The sequence below is a fragment of the Balaenoptera borealis genome, assembly GCF_965194805.1.
Source record: "Balaenoptera borealis genome assembly, chromosome: 9".
NCBI lineage: Eukaryota > Metazoa > Chordata > Mammalia > Artiodactyla > Balaenopteridae > Balaenoptera > Balaenoptera borealis.
In genome coordinates this window covers 30639637-30657478 of record NC_138873.1, presented here as the reverse complement: position 1 = coordinate 30657478, position 17842 = coordinate 30639637, and the positions used below count along the sequence as shown (strand labels likewise).

At 40.4% G+C, this 17842-nt stretch overlaps 1 protein-coding gene across 3 annotated transcripts in view; it reads right to left on the bottom strand.

Annotated features, from left to right (window-relative positions):
* Positions 1-12337, bottom strand: part of STX7 (syntaxin 7) — a 47725-nt gene extending 35388 nt beyond the window's left edge. For 2 of the 3 annotated variants that reach the window (XR_014248477.1, XM_082405330.1), the window contains exons 1-2: positions 12204-12337; positions 6658-6808 (exon numbers count right to left, since the gene is read on the bottom strand). Coding sequence is in view for 2 of the 3 variants with exons in the window: in XM_082405330.1 (XP_082261456.1) it covers positions 6658-6742 (85 nt within the window). In the remaining variant the exon portion in view is untranslated. Of the gene's footprint in view, positions 1-6657; positions 6809-9459; positions 9623-12203 lie in introns of all 3 variants that reach the window. The other variant, XM_082405331.1, reaches the window with a different exon arrangement.
* Positions 12338-17842: the final 5505 nt, after the last annotated feature.

Sequence of the window (17842 nt, the reverse complement as noted above, 5' to 3'; positions counted from 1 at the left end):
TTCTTCTGTATTGTGTGTGTTTGTTCCAGGATGAAGGGCCCCTGTGAAATACCCTACTCTGGTTCACCTCATATAATAGACTCAGCATTTTCAACCCACAGAGGCTTGCTTATCCTTGTCCTATATGTCACAGGTAAGAGCCTGTCTCAAAGAAAATACAGACAGATGTTAAAGGGTAAATGAAGGGGATATGGGGATATATGTATACATATAGCTGATTCACTCTGTTATACAGCAGAAACCAACACAACATTCTAAAGCAATTATACTCCAGTAAATATGTTAAAAAAAAAAAAAAGGTAAATGAGTGTATATCTCCTTTCCACATACTGCTAATGAAAATGGTACTTTTTAAAAAAAAACCTTGAGAACTAAATCTGAAGTTTGAGAACTAAATCTAAGCATGTCTTTGATGCACTATGATCTTCTAGACCTTGGATGACAATCGGTTTTATTTAGATGTCGACTCCAGTCTACTGGGAATGGTTGCCTGGAGCACTGGTTTGAGAAAGATTTAATGCTGTGTTAGGGCCAGTGACAGAGAATACTGTCAATGCCCGGGCAAAGGATGGAGCACAGACACCTTGCTGACTCAGAGTCAACAGAACACTTTCTCCCCTAGGATAAAAATAGTTTCTTAACCATTTTAAATGCTCCACAGAGAAATCTCTAATAAAGTTCTAATTTACAACATCTGTTTACTACTTATACTTAGAAAGTGATATTATTTAATACAATTTTATTTCTGTCTAATATTTTTTACATTTATGTATTTATAGTATTTAAATATTTTATGTTTAATATAAATTACATTATTGTAATGTGGTTTAAATACTTCACAAGTAAAGCAAATCAATAAGACTATAGGTTACTTTTTTAACAAAAAGTAGTTTAACAGGAAAAACAACCCACTTAAGTTTAAAAACATTTTGTTTCATCTATCCTACTCTTTGAAAAACAGAACTGCCAGAATACTATTTTAAAAACTCACAAAATTCCAGTCTTACTAAATGTTATTCTTGGGTTCCTCCAACAATCAGAAGTCTTTTGATTGCTATTTTTGGTATAAATTAAACCATACAACTCAATATTTTACAAGTTTTTGTTGATCTTAATCAAAGCTAAAATGAAAATAAACTTTTCCCACTGCAGTACTCAGGAAGACTTTAGCTTTAGTTGAACAGATGCACATATTCTAAGTACAAGGGGATTACCTTACTTACAGCACCTTCTCTTTAGATTTCTTTTATAAAATTAGTTAAGTTGTACTGACACAAATTCAAAAGATGCAAATGCAGTGTGAAGAGAAGCACCTAATGTGGTGCAAAGTACCATCTTATTCAATCACATCCAGTATTATTAGCATTACCAGATGTAGAAAAAAGTGAACTGAAATTTCACACTTCTCCCTTTCACTTCCACGTGATTTCTGCATAGCCCTTATCAGTAATGCACACTGGATGGTAGGTTAGATTTTTAGCAATAACTTGCTCTACCGAAATCTAAACTTCCCATCATTTAAACATTGAATCTTAGAATTAAAAATATACACCATGATGACTGGTTTCACTAAATTCATGAACCCAAACCTCAAACGAGTACTCAAACTGCCACACAACGCTTCTCTGCTTCCCTTGTACATCCATTCTCTCAACTGTCAAAACTACAAGTAATGCACCTTCTCTTCTTTCCATAAATTTCTAACAACTTTCCCTTCCATTCTCTATCTGATGCCTTTGCCTCCTATTTAGAAACACTCAGACAGAAACTTTCCATCTTTACCCATCACACTCTGCACCAAATCTGTACAGTAGATAAAAGGCAAACCACTCATTAGTGGTCTATTTCCCATCGCCTCTCACCTTCAAAGACAATTCTTTTGCAAGTATACTCTCACTAGAATCTCTCTTTTGTAGTGGAAAAAATGCACCTTTTCTTTCACCCTCTTTCTATTTCCATGGTAGCATCTACTAGTTGCCTCCTAAATACTGATTTCTCCTTTCTCTCTCAAGTGGAGCAGTCCCCATTTTTAGTGAGCACATTGCAATCCAGCTAAAAGATGCTTTCAGCTTTCCTAGCAGTGGGTGTAGCCATGTGACTGTCTAAATTCTGGTCAATAATATATGCAGAGGTGAGTAGGATGCTAGGAAGTCTCTTTAAATGGAAGAGGTCGGTCCTTCTGCCTCCTTCTCTCCATCTACACTTGGAACGTGGATAGGAAACCACCTTTCTTTTTTTTTCTTTTTTTGAATTATCAAAATTTGTGAACCATCTTTTTTTTTTTAGTTAAAATATATGTATTTTTACCTTTTGACCCCCCCCTTCACCCATTTCTCCCACCCCCTACCCCTGACAACCACCAATCTCCATACCTATGAACTTAGTTTTTCTGGTCTGGGGTTTTTTTTAGATTCCACGTATAAGAAAGATCATATGGTATTTGCCTTTCTCTGACTTATTTCATGTAACACAATGCCCTTGAGGTCTAATCATGTTATCGCAAATGGCAAGATTTCATTCTTTTTCTTTTAATGGCTGAATAATATTCCATTGTGTATATCTATCTATCTATCCATCCATCCATCCATCCACCCACCCACCCACCACATCTTCCTTATCCATTCGTCTATCCATGAACTCTTAGGTTGCTTCCATATCTTGGCTATTGTAAATAATGCTGTAATGAACATGGGAGTGCAGATACATTTTCAAACTAGTATTTTTGTTTTCTTTGGATAAAAACCCAGAAAGAATACTGCTGAATTGTATGGTAATTCTACTTTTAATTTTTTGAGGAATCTCCAACACTGTTTTCCATAGTGGCTGAACCAATTTACATTCCCAACGACAGTGCACAAGGGTTCCCTTTTCTCCACATCCTCACTGAACCTGTTATTTCTTGTCTTTTTGATTTCCTTTGCTGTGCAGAAACTTTTTAGTTTGATGTAGTCCTACTTGTTTATTTTTGCTTTTGTTGCTTTCACTTTTGTTATCAGATTCAAAAAATCATTGCCAAGATCTATGTCAAGGAGCTTACCACCTATGTTTTCTTCTAGGAGTTGTATGGTTTCAGGTCTTATGTTCAAGTCTAATCCATTTTGAGTTAATTTTGTGTATAGTGTAAGACAGTGGTCCCGTTTCATTCTTTTCCATGTGGCTGTCCAGTTTTCCCAACACGATTTATTGAAGAGACTGTCCTTTTTCTATTGTATATTCTTGGCTTTGCTGTAAATTAACTGATGATATATACATGGGTTTATTTCTGGGCTCTCTATTCTGTTTCATTGATCTATGCGTCTGTCTTTAATGCCAACACCATACTATTTTAATTGCTATAGCTTTGTAATAGACTTTAAAAACAGAGAGGGTGATGACTCCAGCTTTGTTCTTTTTCCTCAAGATTGCTTTGGCTATTCAGGGTCTTTTGCAGTTCCATACAAATTTTAAGACTGTTTATTCTGTGGAAAATACCATTGTAATTTTGATAGGGATTGCACTGAATTTGTAAATTGCTGTGGGTAGTATGGACATAATATTAATTCTTCTGATCCATGAGCATGGAATATCTTTTCATTTTTTTGTGTCTCCTTCAATTTCTTTCCTTAATGTCTGATAGTTTTCAGTATACAACCTTGGTTAAATTTATTGCTTTCTGATACAATTATAAATGGGATTTTCTTAATTTCTCTTTCTGATAGTTTGTTATTAGTGTACAGAAACACAACAGATTTTGAGTACTGATTTTGTAACCTGCAACATTACTAAATTTGTTTATTAGTTCTACCAGTTTTCTGATGGAGTCTTCAGGGTTTTCCATATAATATCATGTCCTCTACAAATTGTGACAGTTTTACTTCTTCCTTTCCAGTTTGGATGCCTTTTATTTATTTTTCTTGCCTAAATGCTCTGTCTAGGACTTCCAATATTTCTGAACGAAAGTGGCAATAATGGGCGTCCTTATCTTGTTCCTGATCTTAGAGGAAAAGCTTTTAGCTGTTCACCACTGAATATGATATTAGCTGCAGGCCCGTCACATATGGCTGTTATTATGTTGAAGTATGTTCCCTCTATACCCATTTTGTTGAGAATTTTTATCATAAATGAATGTTAAATTTTGCCAAATGTTTTTTCTGTGTCTATTGAAATGATCATATGATTTTTATCCTTCATTTTGTTAATGTGGTGTATGTATATCACATGGCCTGATTTGTGGTCATTGAACCAGCTTTGCATCCCTAGAATATATCCAGGGATTTATTCTTTCAAAGACACCAGTTTGCCAGATCCCATTCTCTGCTTTCATCTCATTCAGTCTGTTGGCAGCATTAGACACATGATGCCTCACTCATTCTTGAAACACTCTTTGAATTTCTGGAAACCCAGCAGAGCCTGATTTTCTTCTTACCTCACTGGTCACTCCTTCCGACTATGGTGTTTTCTCCCTGCTTTCCTGACTTCTACACTTTTTTAAATGCTCCAACACTCTTCTCTGAACTCTACTCACTCCTCTGTGATTATTTTAGACCTATGGTTTTAAATACCATTTATATTCTGATGACACTCTGATCTCCAAATTCATATATCTAAACTAGATGTTTGACATCTCCACTTAGATGTTTAAAAGACGCCTCAAAATATACTTGGCCAAAACAAAACTCTCCCCACATCTCCTGAACTGTAGTTCTTCCCATCTTAGTACATACTCACCACCATCCACTTGGTTGCTCAAAGCAAAAACCATGAAGTCATCCTGGTCTCCCCTCTCCCTCTCACCCCACCCCCATGCATCAGCAAGTCCTGCTGTCTGTGCCTCCACAGTACATCCATCACTTCTCTCCATCTCCCTTGCTACCACCCTGGTGCAAGCCAACATCTCTCTCATCAGAGCCCTGCCATGGCCTTTGTGTTCTCCTTCTATTTCTTCAAAGTCTATTTTCTAAGCAGCAGCCAAAGTAATCTTTTCAAAGTGCAGATCTGATTGTGTCTCTTCCCTGCCTCTGAGAACGAAATTTAAGCTCCACATGGCCTCCAAGGTTTTAGGTGACCTGATTGGCCTCCTCTCTGACTTCATCTCCTGCCACTCTTGCCTCAAGTGCTGTGCTTCGGCCACAGTGGATTTTTCCTTTTTTTTCCTATTTTCTGAACACCCTAAGCTCTGGACTGCTTTTTAAGAATACCAGCTGTGGCCTCCATATAAATGCTCTTTCCCAGTATTTTCTCACTACCAGCCCCTTCTCTTCCACTTCAGAGAACCACCTAAGCTAAGGCAGCTTCTCCCTCATCACTTGTACTGTGGTCCAATCTACCTCATATCATCTGGCTGGTCTCATGAACTGATCTCTTTCTGAGAGAGCGTGACCTGACTGAAGTTAATGCTTCCTTCCTTCCAGTTCAAGCTCACACACCATCTCCAATCCATGTATCTTTCACACCACTAACTGCACACGGCTTCTGTAATCTCCATGCACTACAGTCATTCTTCATCTTCTTCCCAGAATTCCTGACACCGTTTAGCTTTCCCAAACACAGGACACCTGCCCTATCCTACAGAAAAAGACCTCCTGCCCTCCTTTCTTGGATAAAGGTCCTGATTTTCCACACGTGCAAATTAAAATTACAATTTTCACACAAGTAGCCTGAGGCAGACTAGCACTATTTCTAATCAGCAGCAAGGGAGCCACAAAAAGGAGAGGCCCTTTTGGATACCATGGGAACAGATCTGAAGCCGGAAGAGCAAGGTGGAGCCAGCCAACGCTGGTGCCCCAGGACAAACTGCAACAATCCTTGACGTACCAATCCTTTAGACCCTACTGGGGACAAAGTGATACCTCTACGCTATCCCCCTCCTTGCTCCTCCAAGGACAGCCTAAGAAAACAGGAGCTGCCCCAAATCAGGATAAGGGTTATCCTACACTGCTGTGCAGAGCAGCACTTTCTTAGAACTATCTATAATCTAGTTTTACTCCCTCTGCCTCCAAAACACACTGATATCTCATTTCAGTCATTCAGGCAGAGTAATAACTGTTGGGAAGTTAATGATTAAAGAAACACAGTTGGTCATCTGAAAACATTTCAGATGTTCCACAGTGTGTTAGCATTCTGGTAAAGAGAGTAGCCTTAATGAAGTAGGCTGAAGAATAAAACTATACATATTAACACACTCTGAAAGAGTTCAGGCATGCCCAGAGGGCCAAAATACTGATCGCAAAATGACCGGAATAATCTAGGTATATGATTAGCTGTGATTCAGAAAGAAAAACTAAAAAACTCTATAGGTTCAAATCTGCTACAGGGATTTTAATTTCATATATATATTCTGAGGAGTACTGATAGTGCTTGACAGTGCCAAACCTATGAGATTTCATCAGATCTCATTTATCTCATCTAGAACCAGATAGTTTTAATGCAAACCTAAGTATCTATCCTTTTAAATCTTTCTTTCATTAATGAATGTTTACCAGGTGCCTTACACTCTACAAAAAATGCAGTTAAGTGTTATCTCTTCTAATATAATTACTCCTTATCTTTACTCTAAAGAGGTCTAGCCTTTTAAAATCTGCTCTTGGAGGAACACTAATTGTCCTTTTTTGAATCTCCACCAAGTTTCAAAGAAGAACTGAAAACAAACAATGAAGTCAATTTAAAAACTCAACTCACAACATTGTGTGATCTTCTGGATGTTGGAAGAAATAAGCTGGGCCAGCTGGGCGGGGTCACCACCAATTCCTGGAGTGTAAGACATAGTTGATTTGCTTGTTCCCTAATTTCATCAGCTGTTGGTGGGCTGTGCAGTTTTCTAAGCAGTCACCTAAATAACATAAAAGAAAAGTCACATAATTGCATTTTTTTTTTTTAATGCTATTCTTGTCTGCTTACATTCTTTTTATTTATGTATGTATGTATGTATGGTATGGCTGTGTTGGGTCTTCGTTTCTGTGCGAAGGCTTTCTCTAGTTGTGGCAAGCGGGGGCCACTCTTCATCGCGGTGCGCGGGCCTCTCACTATCGCGGCCTCTCGTTGCCGAGCACAGGCTCCAGACGCGCAGGCTCAGTAATTGTGGCTCACGGGCCGAGTTGCTCCGCGGCATGTGGGATCTTCCCAGACCAGGGCTCGAACCCGCGTCCCCTGCATTGGCAGGCAGATTCTCAACCACTGCGCCACCAGGGAAGCCCACATAATTGCATTTTTTAAGTTACTGGCTTACACTTTCCAAATTGTCGATCTGGGAGGTTACAAGTACAAATTTGACGATCCTACTAGGGTTGAAATCTAGCTCACACAAACACACTGTATGAGGAAGTGTTCCTCTTTCTTATTTATGTACTCTCTTAGGGGTGCTCTTCCATCTACATACACAAATACACCTACACACAAATGAGTCTCACATCCACGTCTCCGAGTCACACTCTTAACTCTCTTTAGTGTCTATATGCCTTTGAAGCTATAGGAACTCGCCAACTGCCTTTTTAGCTGCCAGTGGAACTGGCAACAGGAAATCTCTACTTTGGGGAAGACACTTAGCATTTGGGCCTGCTGCCAGGATCCAAATAAGATACTGCACATCCAGGGACCAAGAACTTTCCCACTCTAAACAGAAGAAAGGTAAAGATCCACTCTTGCATCTACAGGACCAGCATCAACAGATCAGATCACTTGCATCAGGACCACACAACCACACGATTAGCTGAGGCCTGCTCTCTCCCCCAAAGAGGGAGTATCAGTCCTGTTGATTGCCACTTAGTATTGTAGCATTTCCCTCAACCCTCAAAACTCAACAAGTCTGGTCTAAGTCTTCTCCTGTTTTCTTTTATGGTCTCCTTTTCCCCCCTTTAGAGAATCAACCAATCAGCTACAAACTACCAGTTTTCCTCATCCCTTTACTCAAGCGCCTAAATCTGAGAAAGTTCCTGCTGGTGAGATAACTAAGCTTCATTCATCCAAAGAGCTGCCACTGTTGGACTGGTTGGCATTTCCTTAGAGAAGGGGTGCAATGGTGATTCCCTCAGCTTAGTGCTGAACGAAGAATGAAAAGAAATTGTGAATGATGGAAGAGAAAGAAAAATTCAACAGGATTAACTATAGCTAACTTATTATTTCCTAAGCATTGTGTTTAGGACTTTCACATGTATTTTCTTAGTTGATTCTTCCACCAAGCTTATGAGGTAGGTACAACAATAATTATGATTTTTCAAATGAAGAAACTGAAGCATAATGAGAAAAAGCAACATGTTTAATGTAAGAAAAGAGCTAAAATTTGAAACTAAATCTTAGAGTCTATGTTTTGAAAACACAAAACCATATTGTTGCTTCCCTGTATAACAAAACTAAGGACAGGTGAGCCCACTCAATTTAGAAAAACCAAATTTATCACCTTTCTGCAGACCCTGTATGAAGTTTCGCTAAACCCACAAGGAAGATGAGGAAATAGGCTTGGGATAACTACATGCATGGATCAAGGTAACACTGTCGAATAGCTTACACCTCTTCTCTCTTATTCTGCTAACAGTGATATCTAAAAGACAACAGTGGTTGGCTCTCCTGATGATGAGATATGAGAAATAAAGGATCCAAATAACTGACTATACTTTAAAATATATGTATATAAACAGATAAATAGACAGCTAACTATAAACTGACTTAGCAGTGTACGATCTTTGCACACAGGCTACATCAACCAAGTTATTCTGATGTCTGCTATCCACATCAGTCTCCAGCACCTAGCCCAGAGCTAAGATGCACTAAAGTACTTTTGCTGTATACTTTTGAAAGCCCATTCAGAATTCCTAGTTGTATTGCTCAGAATAACAGTAACTCATTATCTATACCTGCACTATCAAGTGTTCAGATATCACATGTGTGGCCACTGGCTTGGATAGCTCACGTATGGAACATTTCCATCACAGCAGAAAGTTCTATTGAACAGTGCTCACCAAATATCTCAATAATTAGCTTGCTATGAGAATATATAAACACTATAAAGAGAAAGACAGGAAGAGAGGATCAAGGTGCAATACTCATACGGAGAATCTTCTCAAGACTGTTTCTAAAGAGCACAGATCAAAGAACAAAGGGAATTTTAAAAAGAAATCTTGAGTGTCAAACATTACCCCTAGTTAACTACTGGACACAGTGTAGAATCCTTAAGATTCCCATTAACATAAATCTCATGCTCTATAAATCCTGTGTGGATAAAGCAACAGAAATAGTCAGTTTCACTTTCTTAATGGTGAGCACCAGCATGAAGCACAGGACTTCCCTCCACCCTGTGCTCCAAAATGGTAAGTTCCCTGAAGGGCAGGGTTTTTTTCAGTTTTGGTTTTGTTTGTTTTTTTGGTCTATTTTGTGGACTGCTCTACTCTCAGTATCTGGATATACAATAGGTGCTTAATAAATATTTGTAGAATGAATAAATGTACCTATTTCTTAAGAACACACACCCAGTCTGAGGGTAAATATTACCATTTCCAAGACAGTGAACTCCAGGGCCTTCTTTCAGAACCAGGATGTCCCAGGCTTATCGCTGCCTTGGACTATTGCTTGGTGCCATTTCCTCTCCCTGAAGGGCTCTTCCCATGATCTCCATGTGACTTGCTCCTCTTCCCCAGCAAAGTCTCATCACGTGCTAGAGACGCATTCTATATTCACTTTGATTTGAAGTGAGAAGTCACCACTCTGTCACTCTGCTGATCTAACCTACTGCATCATAGTACTAATCACCATTTAAAATGATCTAGTTAGTATATCATTTATTATCTATCCCTATCTCTGGAACATAAACATGAGAGAGACAAGGCTATCTTCTTGTTTTTTTTTGAATGTTATCTTTTTTTTTATACAGCAGGTTCTTATTAGTTATCTATTTTATACATATTAGTGTATATATGTCAATCCCAATCTTCCAATTCATCCCACCACCACCATCACCACCCCTGCTTTCCTCCTTGGTGTACATACATTTGTTCTCTATATCTGTGTCTCTATTTCTGCCTTGCAAACCAGTTCATCTGTACCATTTTTCTAGACTCCACATATATGTGTTACTATACGATATTTGTTTTTCTCTGACTGACTTCACTCTGTATGACAGTCTCTAAGTCCATCCACATCTCTACAAATAACCCAATTTCGTTCCTTTTTACGGCTGAGTAATATTCCATTGTATATCTGCACCACATCTTCTTTATCCATTCATCTGTCAATGGGCATTTAGGTTGCTTCCATGACCTGGCTATTGTAAATAGTGCTGCAATGAACACTGGGGTGCATGTGTCTTTTGAATTATGGTTTCTCTGGATATATGCCCAGTAGTGGGATTACTGGGTCATATGATAATTCTATTTTTAATTTTTTAAGGAACCTCCATACTGTTCTCCATAGTGACTGTATCAATTTACATTCCCACCAACAGTGCAAGAGGGTTCCCTTTTCTCCACACCCTCTCCAGCATTTACTGTTTGTAGATTTTCTCACGATGCCCATTCTAACCGGTGTGAGGTAATACCTCATTGTAGTTTTGATTTGCATCTCTCTAATGATTAGTAATGCTGAGCAGCTTTTCATGTGCCTCTTGGCCAACTGTATGTCTTCTTTGGAGAAAGGTCTATTTAGGTCTTCTGCCCATTTTTTGATTGGGTTGTTTGTTTTTTTAATATTGAGCTTCATGAGCTGTTTATATATTTTGGAGATTAATCTAAGGCTATCTTCTTGTAGAATCCACAGTGCCGGGGACATAGAAGATGTTCCACTAATGTGACGGTGATCACTCTCCTAACAGACGTGAGCATTCTCTACATAAACTACATTAACTGCATTCATTAGCTCAGCTCCTCCATCCATTAAACTATCATACCATTTGGGTTTAGTCCACAATACCGAGAATTATTTTTCACCCTTTCACACACACTAAACTTTCAAATTAAATAGAATTATGGCAAATCTTATTCAGACTTATTGCAGGTGTTTTATACAATTTCTCACCCAGCAGCACCTGGCTAAAGTGTGAGATCATAACCAAAATTAAGATTGACTTTGAGATGGGGAGCAGCAGAAGTAAAATATCTGAAGAAAAATGTAGATGTTAATGAGCTCACATGGTATCAATATTAACTCTGAAACTAGAGCATAATTCTTAACTAGTCACAAGTCTGAGACAACCTTCTCAAAGTGGCCTGCAAAGCAGAGGCCTGTCCACATCACAAGACACAGCTGAACACTACTATCAGTCTCTGCCCTGGGGGGATGACCAGGCCAGCCTCAGAAGAAACGTCCACCCCCAATATTACTAAACAGCACAGCATTTCATAATCATTTCCTTTTCTTCCAGAACCCGAGCAAACTTTAAATTATATATAATTATGGTCAGAATCTGTTGATCTGAATTAAACAAAAATTAATGTATGTCTCTAAGAACCAAGCAAATGTAAGAAACTTGAGAGTAAAAAAATATATAGCATTTGACGGGAAAGGCATTTTTTTTTTTCTTTTTGTCTGAATTTAAAGAAAGTAACAACCTAAAAAACAAGAGGGGTGGGGTGAGGTGGGGAGGCATCTTGGAATATTTTATGTATCTATAAAGGGCTTTATGCAAACCAACTAAGGACAGGTACTGAAAAGATCAAAGAAAGGTAGTGTGTCAAAGTCTCCAGGCCAAACAAAACCAACTACGATGAGCCTCCGAATAAACGTGTACGGTTCCTCTACTATAGAAATATATATCTTCAGTTCTTCTATATTCGGGAGGAGAACTTTAAAGCGCGTTTTCTAAATCCGTGCGTTAAAAAGAGGAAGAGGTCAATTCGTGCCCAGCCTGAGGCAGAAGCTGTTTTCCTGAGCTGGGCCGGAGCGGCTCGGGCTCCAGCCCCGCCCCGGAGCGCTCAGCCCGCCGGTGCGCCTGAGCGAGCGCGGCCGGGGCGGCCGGGGGAGGCGGCGAGGCTGCGGCGCAGCCGGCGCAGGGCGGGCCGGGCTGACTGGGCCGGCGGCACCAGCCGGACCGCACCGCGCACCCGCGCCGGCCCGGGGAACGTGGGGAGGAGGGCGCTCCCGGCGCTGAGGCAGCGCCGGCCCTCCGACTCCCGAAAGCCTGCAGCGAAGCGCAGGGCGGCGGCCACCTGACAACGCGCTCAAACAAGGTGGCGAGGCAGCCACGGGGACACGCGCTTTCGGGGCGCCCAGCCAGGGACACCCCCTCCAGAGACTCCTCTTACCCCGACCTCCTCGGCTTCCTTCTCCTTCTTCGGCCCCGGCCACACAAGGGCCCCAGAGTCGCCAGCTACGAGCCTCAGCTGATGGGTGGCGGCGCTGGAACGCCCACTGCGCATGCTCTCAATCACTCCCTGGGAAGGAGGCGGGGATAGTCCCCCTCTTATTGGCCAGCGGGGTTGAGTGACAGCGGCCCTTTCCCGCCCCCTCTGGTTCTAAGCTAAGGAATAGGGGTTCCAGCAAAACTGCAAGGGAGGTACTTTTTGAGGCCTGACGTGCAGATGGTGAACGCCTTATCCTGCGTGTAAAAAACAAGAGGAGGGGATGGAGAGCAGCTGTTTTCTTTATCAGGTGATGCCGGCCTCCGTAGACTCGTGTCTTCAGCCTGCCCCATCAACTCACGCATGTCTTGTTTCCTAACCCTTAACCGCAGTAGAACATATTCGCAAGTCCATTAAAAAATGCGAACGCAAATACGCAGTTCTAGCAGGAACAATGAGTGGAGTCATTTCCCTGTGCTCACTTAGTAACCAAGTTTTCGTAGCACATTCAAGTCGTTCGAAGCATCCTTGAAGGGCAGGAAGTAGTTTCAACAGGATTTAAAAAGAGCAGAGAATGTTCTCATGATAAATATTCAAACATAAAGTAATTGTTAGATAAAAAGCATCAGATGTTTCAGGTGAAAGAACAAATTAATTAATTAGGCCTTTGTATTAAGGCAATAATATTTTCTGAAAGGATCATCAGGACATCAAAAGTCCAGATGGACTAAGGTGGAAAAAAACCTAAAACCAGAATATTTTGGATTGGTACCACGTGAGCAAATTCTAGGTTGTTTGGAATTATACATACATATGTGCATAAGTGAGTGAGGTCAACCAACGATAAGAAACATAAGAGGCTCTCCGTTTATTTTTCATTTTTCTGCTTTTTTTTTTCTTCTATTTTTAAGAGACAAATGGGAACAAGAAAATTTTTCTGTTTCTCGTTTTTTCCAGAAGAAAACTGTGGTATAAGTGTGGTAATAAGCAGCAACTTATACTCTGCCTCTGTGAAGAGGGGGCAAGAGAGAGATGGGCAGGCTGGCCAAACAGAAGGCACACACCCCATCGAAAGGGGCAGCATGATTCAGCTAGAGCCGATTGTAGACTTTTAGGAATATTGGCCCAATGTAATCAAGTTATGTTTTGTCAAGATACAGTGTAAATTCTAATTTTTATGTGAAAAATCTTTTTTTCAGTATCCATAAGTTTTTATAAAACATTCTGTGATCAAATAAAATACGTATTTCAGCCTTTGTAATAGGCGATAGTTTCAGCCATAGAGTATTAAAGCTGGAGAAAGCTGACCAGAAAAGCTACCTCTAATTCCTCATTTCACAGATGAAAAAATCTGAAACCCAAAGAAATGTCATCAAAATCACACAAATAGGGCTTCCCTGGTGGCGCAGTGGTTGAGAATCTGCCTGCCAATGCAGGGAACACGGCTTCGAGCCCTGGTCTGGGAAGATCCCACATGCCGCGGAGCAACTAGGCCCGTGAGCCACAATTACTGAGCCTGCGCGTCTGGAGCCTGTGCTCTGCAACAAGAGAGGCCGTGATAATGAGAGGCCCACGCACCGTGTTGAAGAGTGGCCCCCACTTGCTGCAACTAGAGAAAGCCCTCGCACAGAAACGAAGACCCAACACAGCCATAAATAAATAAATAAATAAATAAACCCAAAAGTTAAAAAAAAAAAAAAATCACACAAATAATTATGAGAAGCACAGATCCAGATGACCTAATTCAGAACCTTGATTTCTTCCTACCATATAATTCACTCAGCACATGTTCATTGGGAATCTGCCATGTGCCAGGGACTGTGGCAGGCACTGCAGATATCAAGATGAGTAGGATACAGTATTTTCCCTCAGGTTGCTCAAGGAGTGAGATCCTTCCCAGAACACTGCAAGAGATGCTGTGATAAAGATTTGTACACAGCACAGAGGGAGCCCAGAGATGAGGACGACTTACTGTGGGGTCAGGGATTCCAAAAGGGAAGTGTTAATAGAATCCTGAAAAATGTGTAAGACTTCACTGGGAAGACAAGACGGGAAAGGACATTCCAGCCAAAAGGAAGAACACATAAAACTTCATAAAATCACAGGCAAGTGCAAACTCTCCGGGATCTCTTATAATTTTCATTAGACTAAAGCAGAGTGGGTGGAATGGAGGGGCATGAGACTAGAAAGTCAAGTGGAGTTTATATAGTGAAAAGCCTCTATGTCATGTTAAATGAATATCTAATAGGAGTTAAACTATGAAAGCAAAGGTGTGATGTGCTCATAATTCCATGCTCTGAAGAAACCTTTGGAGAATGGGGGAAAATAAAGGGAAATCAAAGTGAGAGAGAGAGTTTTGACCACGTAGGAGGCTGTTGCAATGGTAGCATCCCCCAATTAAGAATCTCCCTAATATCAGAGATATTGAAGGACTGTAGTAAGGCAAATAATTAAGAAGGTAAATATTTAAGAAGACTTGGAAATCAATTAGATATAGAGAGTGAAAGAGAGGACTCCTCTTTTTAAGACACAAAACTGAGCAGAACATGATGTAGCTGAGATCTAAGATTGCTGATAAAGCAATTGCAGTTTGAGGATGGAGGCGGTGAAATGAGGGAGCAAAGTGACAGTAAGTTTAGCTTGGGACGTGTTGTGTTGAAGATTCTGGGGAAGTGAGACTCAGTTTGAGATGTCCAGTGTCCTACAGGTATTTGAGAATGTGATCTGGAGTTCTGGATGTGGTTCTGGTTGGAGCTACGGGAAGAGATTAGCTCACTAACTCTAAGGATGGGATGTTGTGGACTTTCTGTGTTTAAGGGAGGGCAGAGGAAGAAAAACCCTGAAAAGGAGTAATCAGAGAGATAGGAAGTAAACCAGGAAAAGGTGTAGTAGAGAATGAAGGAAAACCTTTCAAAAAAGAGGGAATAGTCTATGATAGCACATGTCACAGAAAGTTCAAGTAAATTAAGAACCGAAAGTTGTGCATTGGAGTTGGAAATTAGGAAGTGGTTGGTAAATTTCGGAAGAGGCATTTCAGTCATTCAAGGAACTATCATGCAAAGAATTTACATTTACGTAGTGTCTGCTGCACTTTCCAAACATCCTATCATGTTTGCTAGAACCCTGGGCTGTGAGAGGGGACATCACGAAGCACTGTTGAAGAACTGGAGGCTTGGTGGTCTCTTCAGGTCACCCTGCTAGTTACTGACTGAATGAGGACCAAAGCTCAGCTGTCTGAATCCTCCTCCTGGGCTCCTTCCAATTTCTTATGTTTCAAAATATGAGTGGATTTCTTCAAGGTCTTTTGAAAACTAGGAATAAGATTTCACTCCTTTGTATTCAAGTGAAAAAAAATAGGTATAGTTTAGGTAGCCCTGCAAAATTTAGAGGTACAGAGGATATATGAATTCCAGAAGAGTTCCTTATATTTATGGTATCCCACCTGAGCATCAGCCTGCTTCATAGTGAAACTTAGCCAGGTGCCTTGAACACAGCAGGGATCAAAAATTCTGCCAATTTAACAGGTGATCATTTCACTTCTCCCCAAACAAATCCTTTATACTTGCAAGAATTCCCTATGTCTGAAGGCTTGTGATTTGGATTTTTCAGAGCTAGTAATTTTGGGAATTTGGGTCTTCCTGGAAAGAATTCGAAGGGCAATCAGAAGTAAGTCTTTGAGTGGGAATTGTTATCTGCATACTTGTGTCCTTATTAATATAAATACCACCTAAATAACCTCTGCCATGTAGGCTAGGGAACTCTTCACTGCTGTATCTCCAGTGTTTGGAATAGCAATTCTAGCAAATAGGAGACAATTGCCTGTTCACATAATAGCCCCTGAACTAAAATATTTTTTTAAAGGCCCACCATGTGATCTTGTGGGACAGCCAGAGAAGTAAAAGACACAAAAAGGAAAATACCAAAAGGCAAGGAATTTATTGATAAATGAGAGGTACAAGTGTACCTGTGAAAGTTTGTTTTTGATTATAATGTAGGGGAAAACCACAGCTGTTTTAAGAAATCTGTGCTAGATTAAAAGGCAGTTTAGGAACGTCCCTGGCGGTCCAGTGGTTAAGACTCCACGCTTCCACTGCAGGGGGCCACGGGTTTGATCCCTGGTTGGGGAACTAAGATCCCACGTACTAAAATTCCACATATTGAGCAGCGTGGCACCCCGCCTCAAAAAAAAGTCAACTTAAATTAATATCTAATAAACTAGAGTTTGTTCCATTGTGCTTTGTTTTTAAGCACCTCTCATCTCCCTCTGCAGTCTGCTTGTTTTCTAAGACCACTCTGTCCCTAGTTATATGCGAAGCACAGAGCAGATTTTGCTCTCACTATTAAACATAGAGCTAGTAGGAATCCCACAGAAATCTTACATGGACCATCATAGCATGACGATTGGTATGTTCATCTCTAATTTTACCTCCTACATATTATCGTTGTGTGCCCTCTTCTCTCTGTGTCCCAGTCCACTACAATACCTTCCTCATTGGCATCTGTACCTCCAGTTCTACTCAACGTCATTATCTTCAAAGCCACCACTAAGTATTTGAAGCACAAATCTGAAAACATCACTCCAGGCTTCATGCCATCACCATGATTGCCACATGCCCCCAAATGTACTCCTTAAAAATAAAAGTGCTGGGGCTGGTCAGGGGTGAAAGGTTGTGTAGATTGGGGGGAGGAATCATAGAAGGGCATCTATGGAGAAATGTCTGGAAATCTTATTACGATGCCTTCCTGAAGATTCGAGGTGCATGTTTATAAATTAAATGCTCTGAGAAGTGGTTCGGTAAAGAAACAAATATAACTTTCTTTAACCCAGTATTTTCTGAATGTATTTGACCACAGAACTTTTTTTTATACTTAATGGCTGTAGAGATCTACATGGTATCCATTATGGAAAACATTGCCCTGAAAATCAAATCCAAGCCCCTTATCATGGCATATAAATAGGGTGATCATACATCCAGTTTGCCCAGGACAGCCCCAGTTTAGGCTGGTTTTTCTAGCCTTCTGTCTCTGAGCACTCCCTTTCCTTCTCAAAAGTGTCCCAATTCAGATGATACATTACATGGTCACCTTATGTAAAAGGATCTATGTGATCTGGATTCTGCCTTTCCCTGCACCAAAATTTATGCTTTGGAATATGCTAGCGTAAAGAACTTCTCCATCTCTTTCTGCTCCCACTTCCTTCCCACCAGCTCTCCAAACCCACACCAGGGGTTCCCTTATTTCTGTGCTTTGCTCTAGCAGTTGCCTTTAACTAGAATGCACTTTCTTCCTCCTCATTTTTAAAGTAAACTCCATTTTAGAATAATTGTAGACTTACAGAAGAGTTGCAAAAATAGTACAGAGTTCCCTTATACACCTCATGCAGATTCTCCCAGTGTTAACATCTTACATAACCATGGTGCATTTGTCAAAGCTAAAAAATTAACATTGGCGTAGTCGTTTCAATTAAACTATTGATTTGGATTTCCCTAGTTTTCCACTGATGTCCATTTTCTATTCCAAGATCCAATCCCACATTGTATTTACATAGCATGTTTCCTTTGTCTCCTCCAATCTGTGACAGTTTTCTGTCGTTCCTTTTTTGT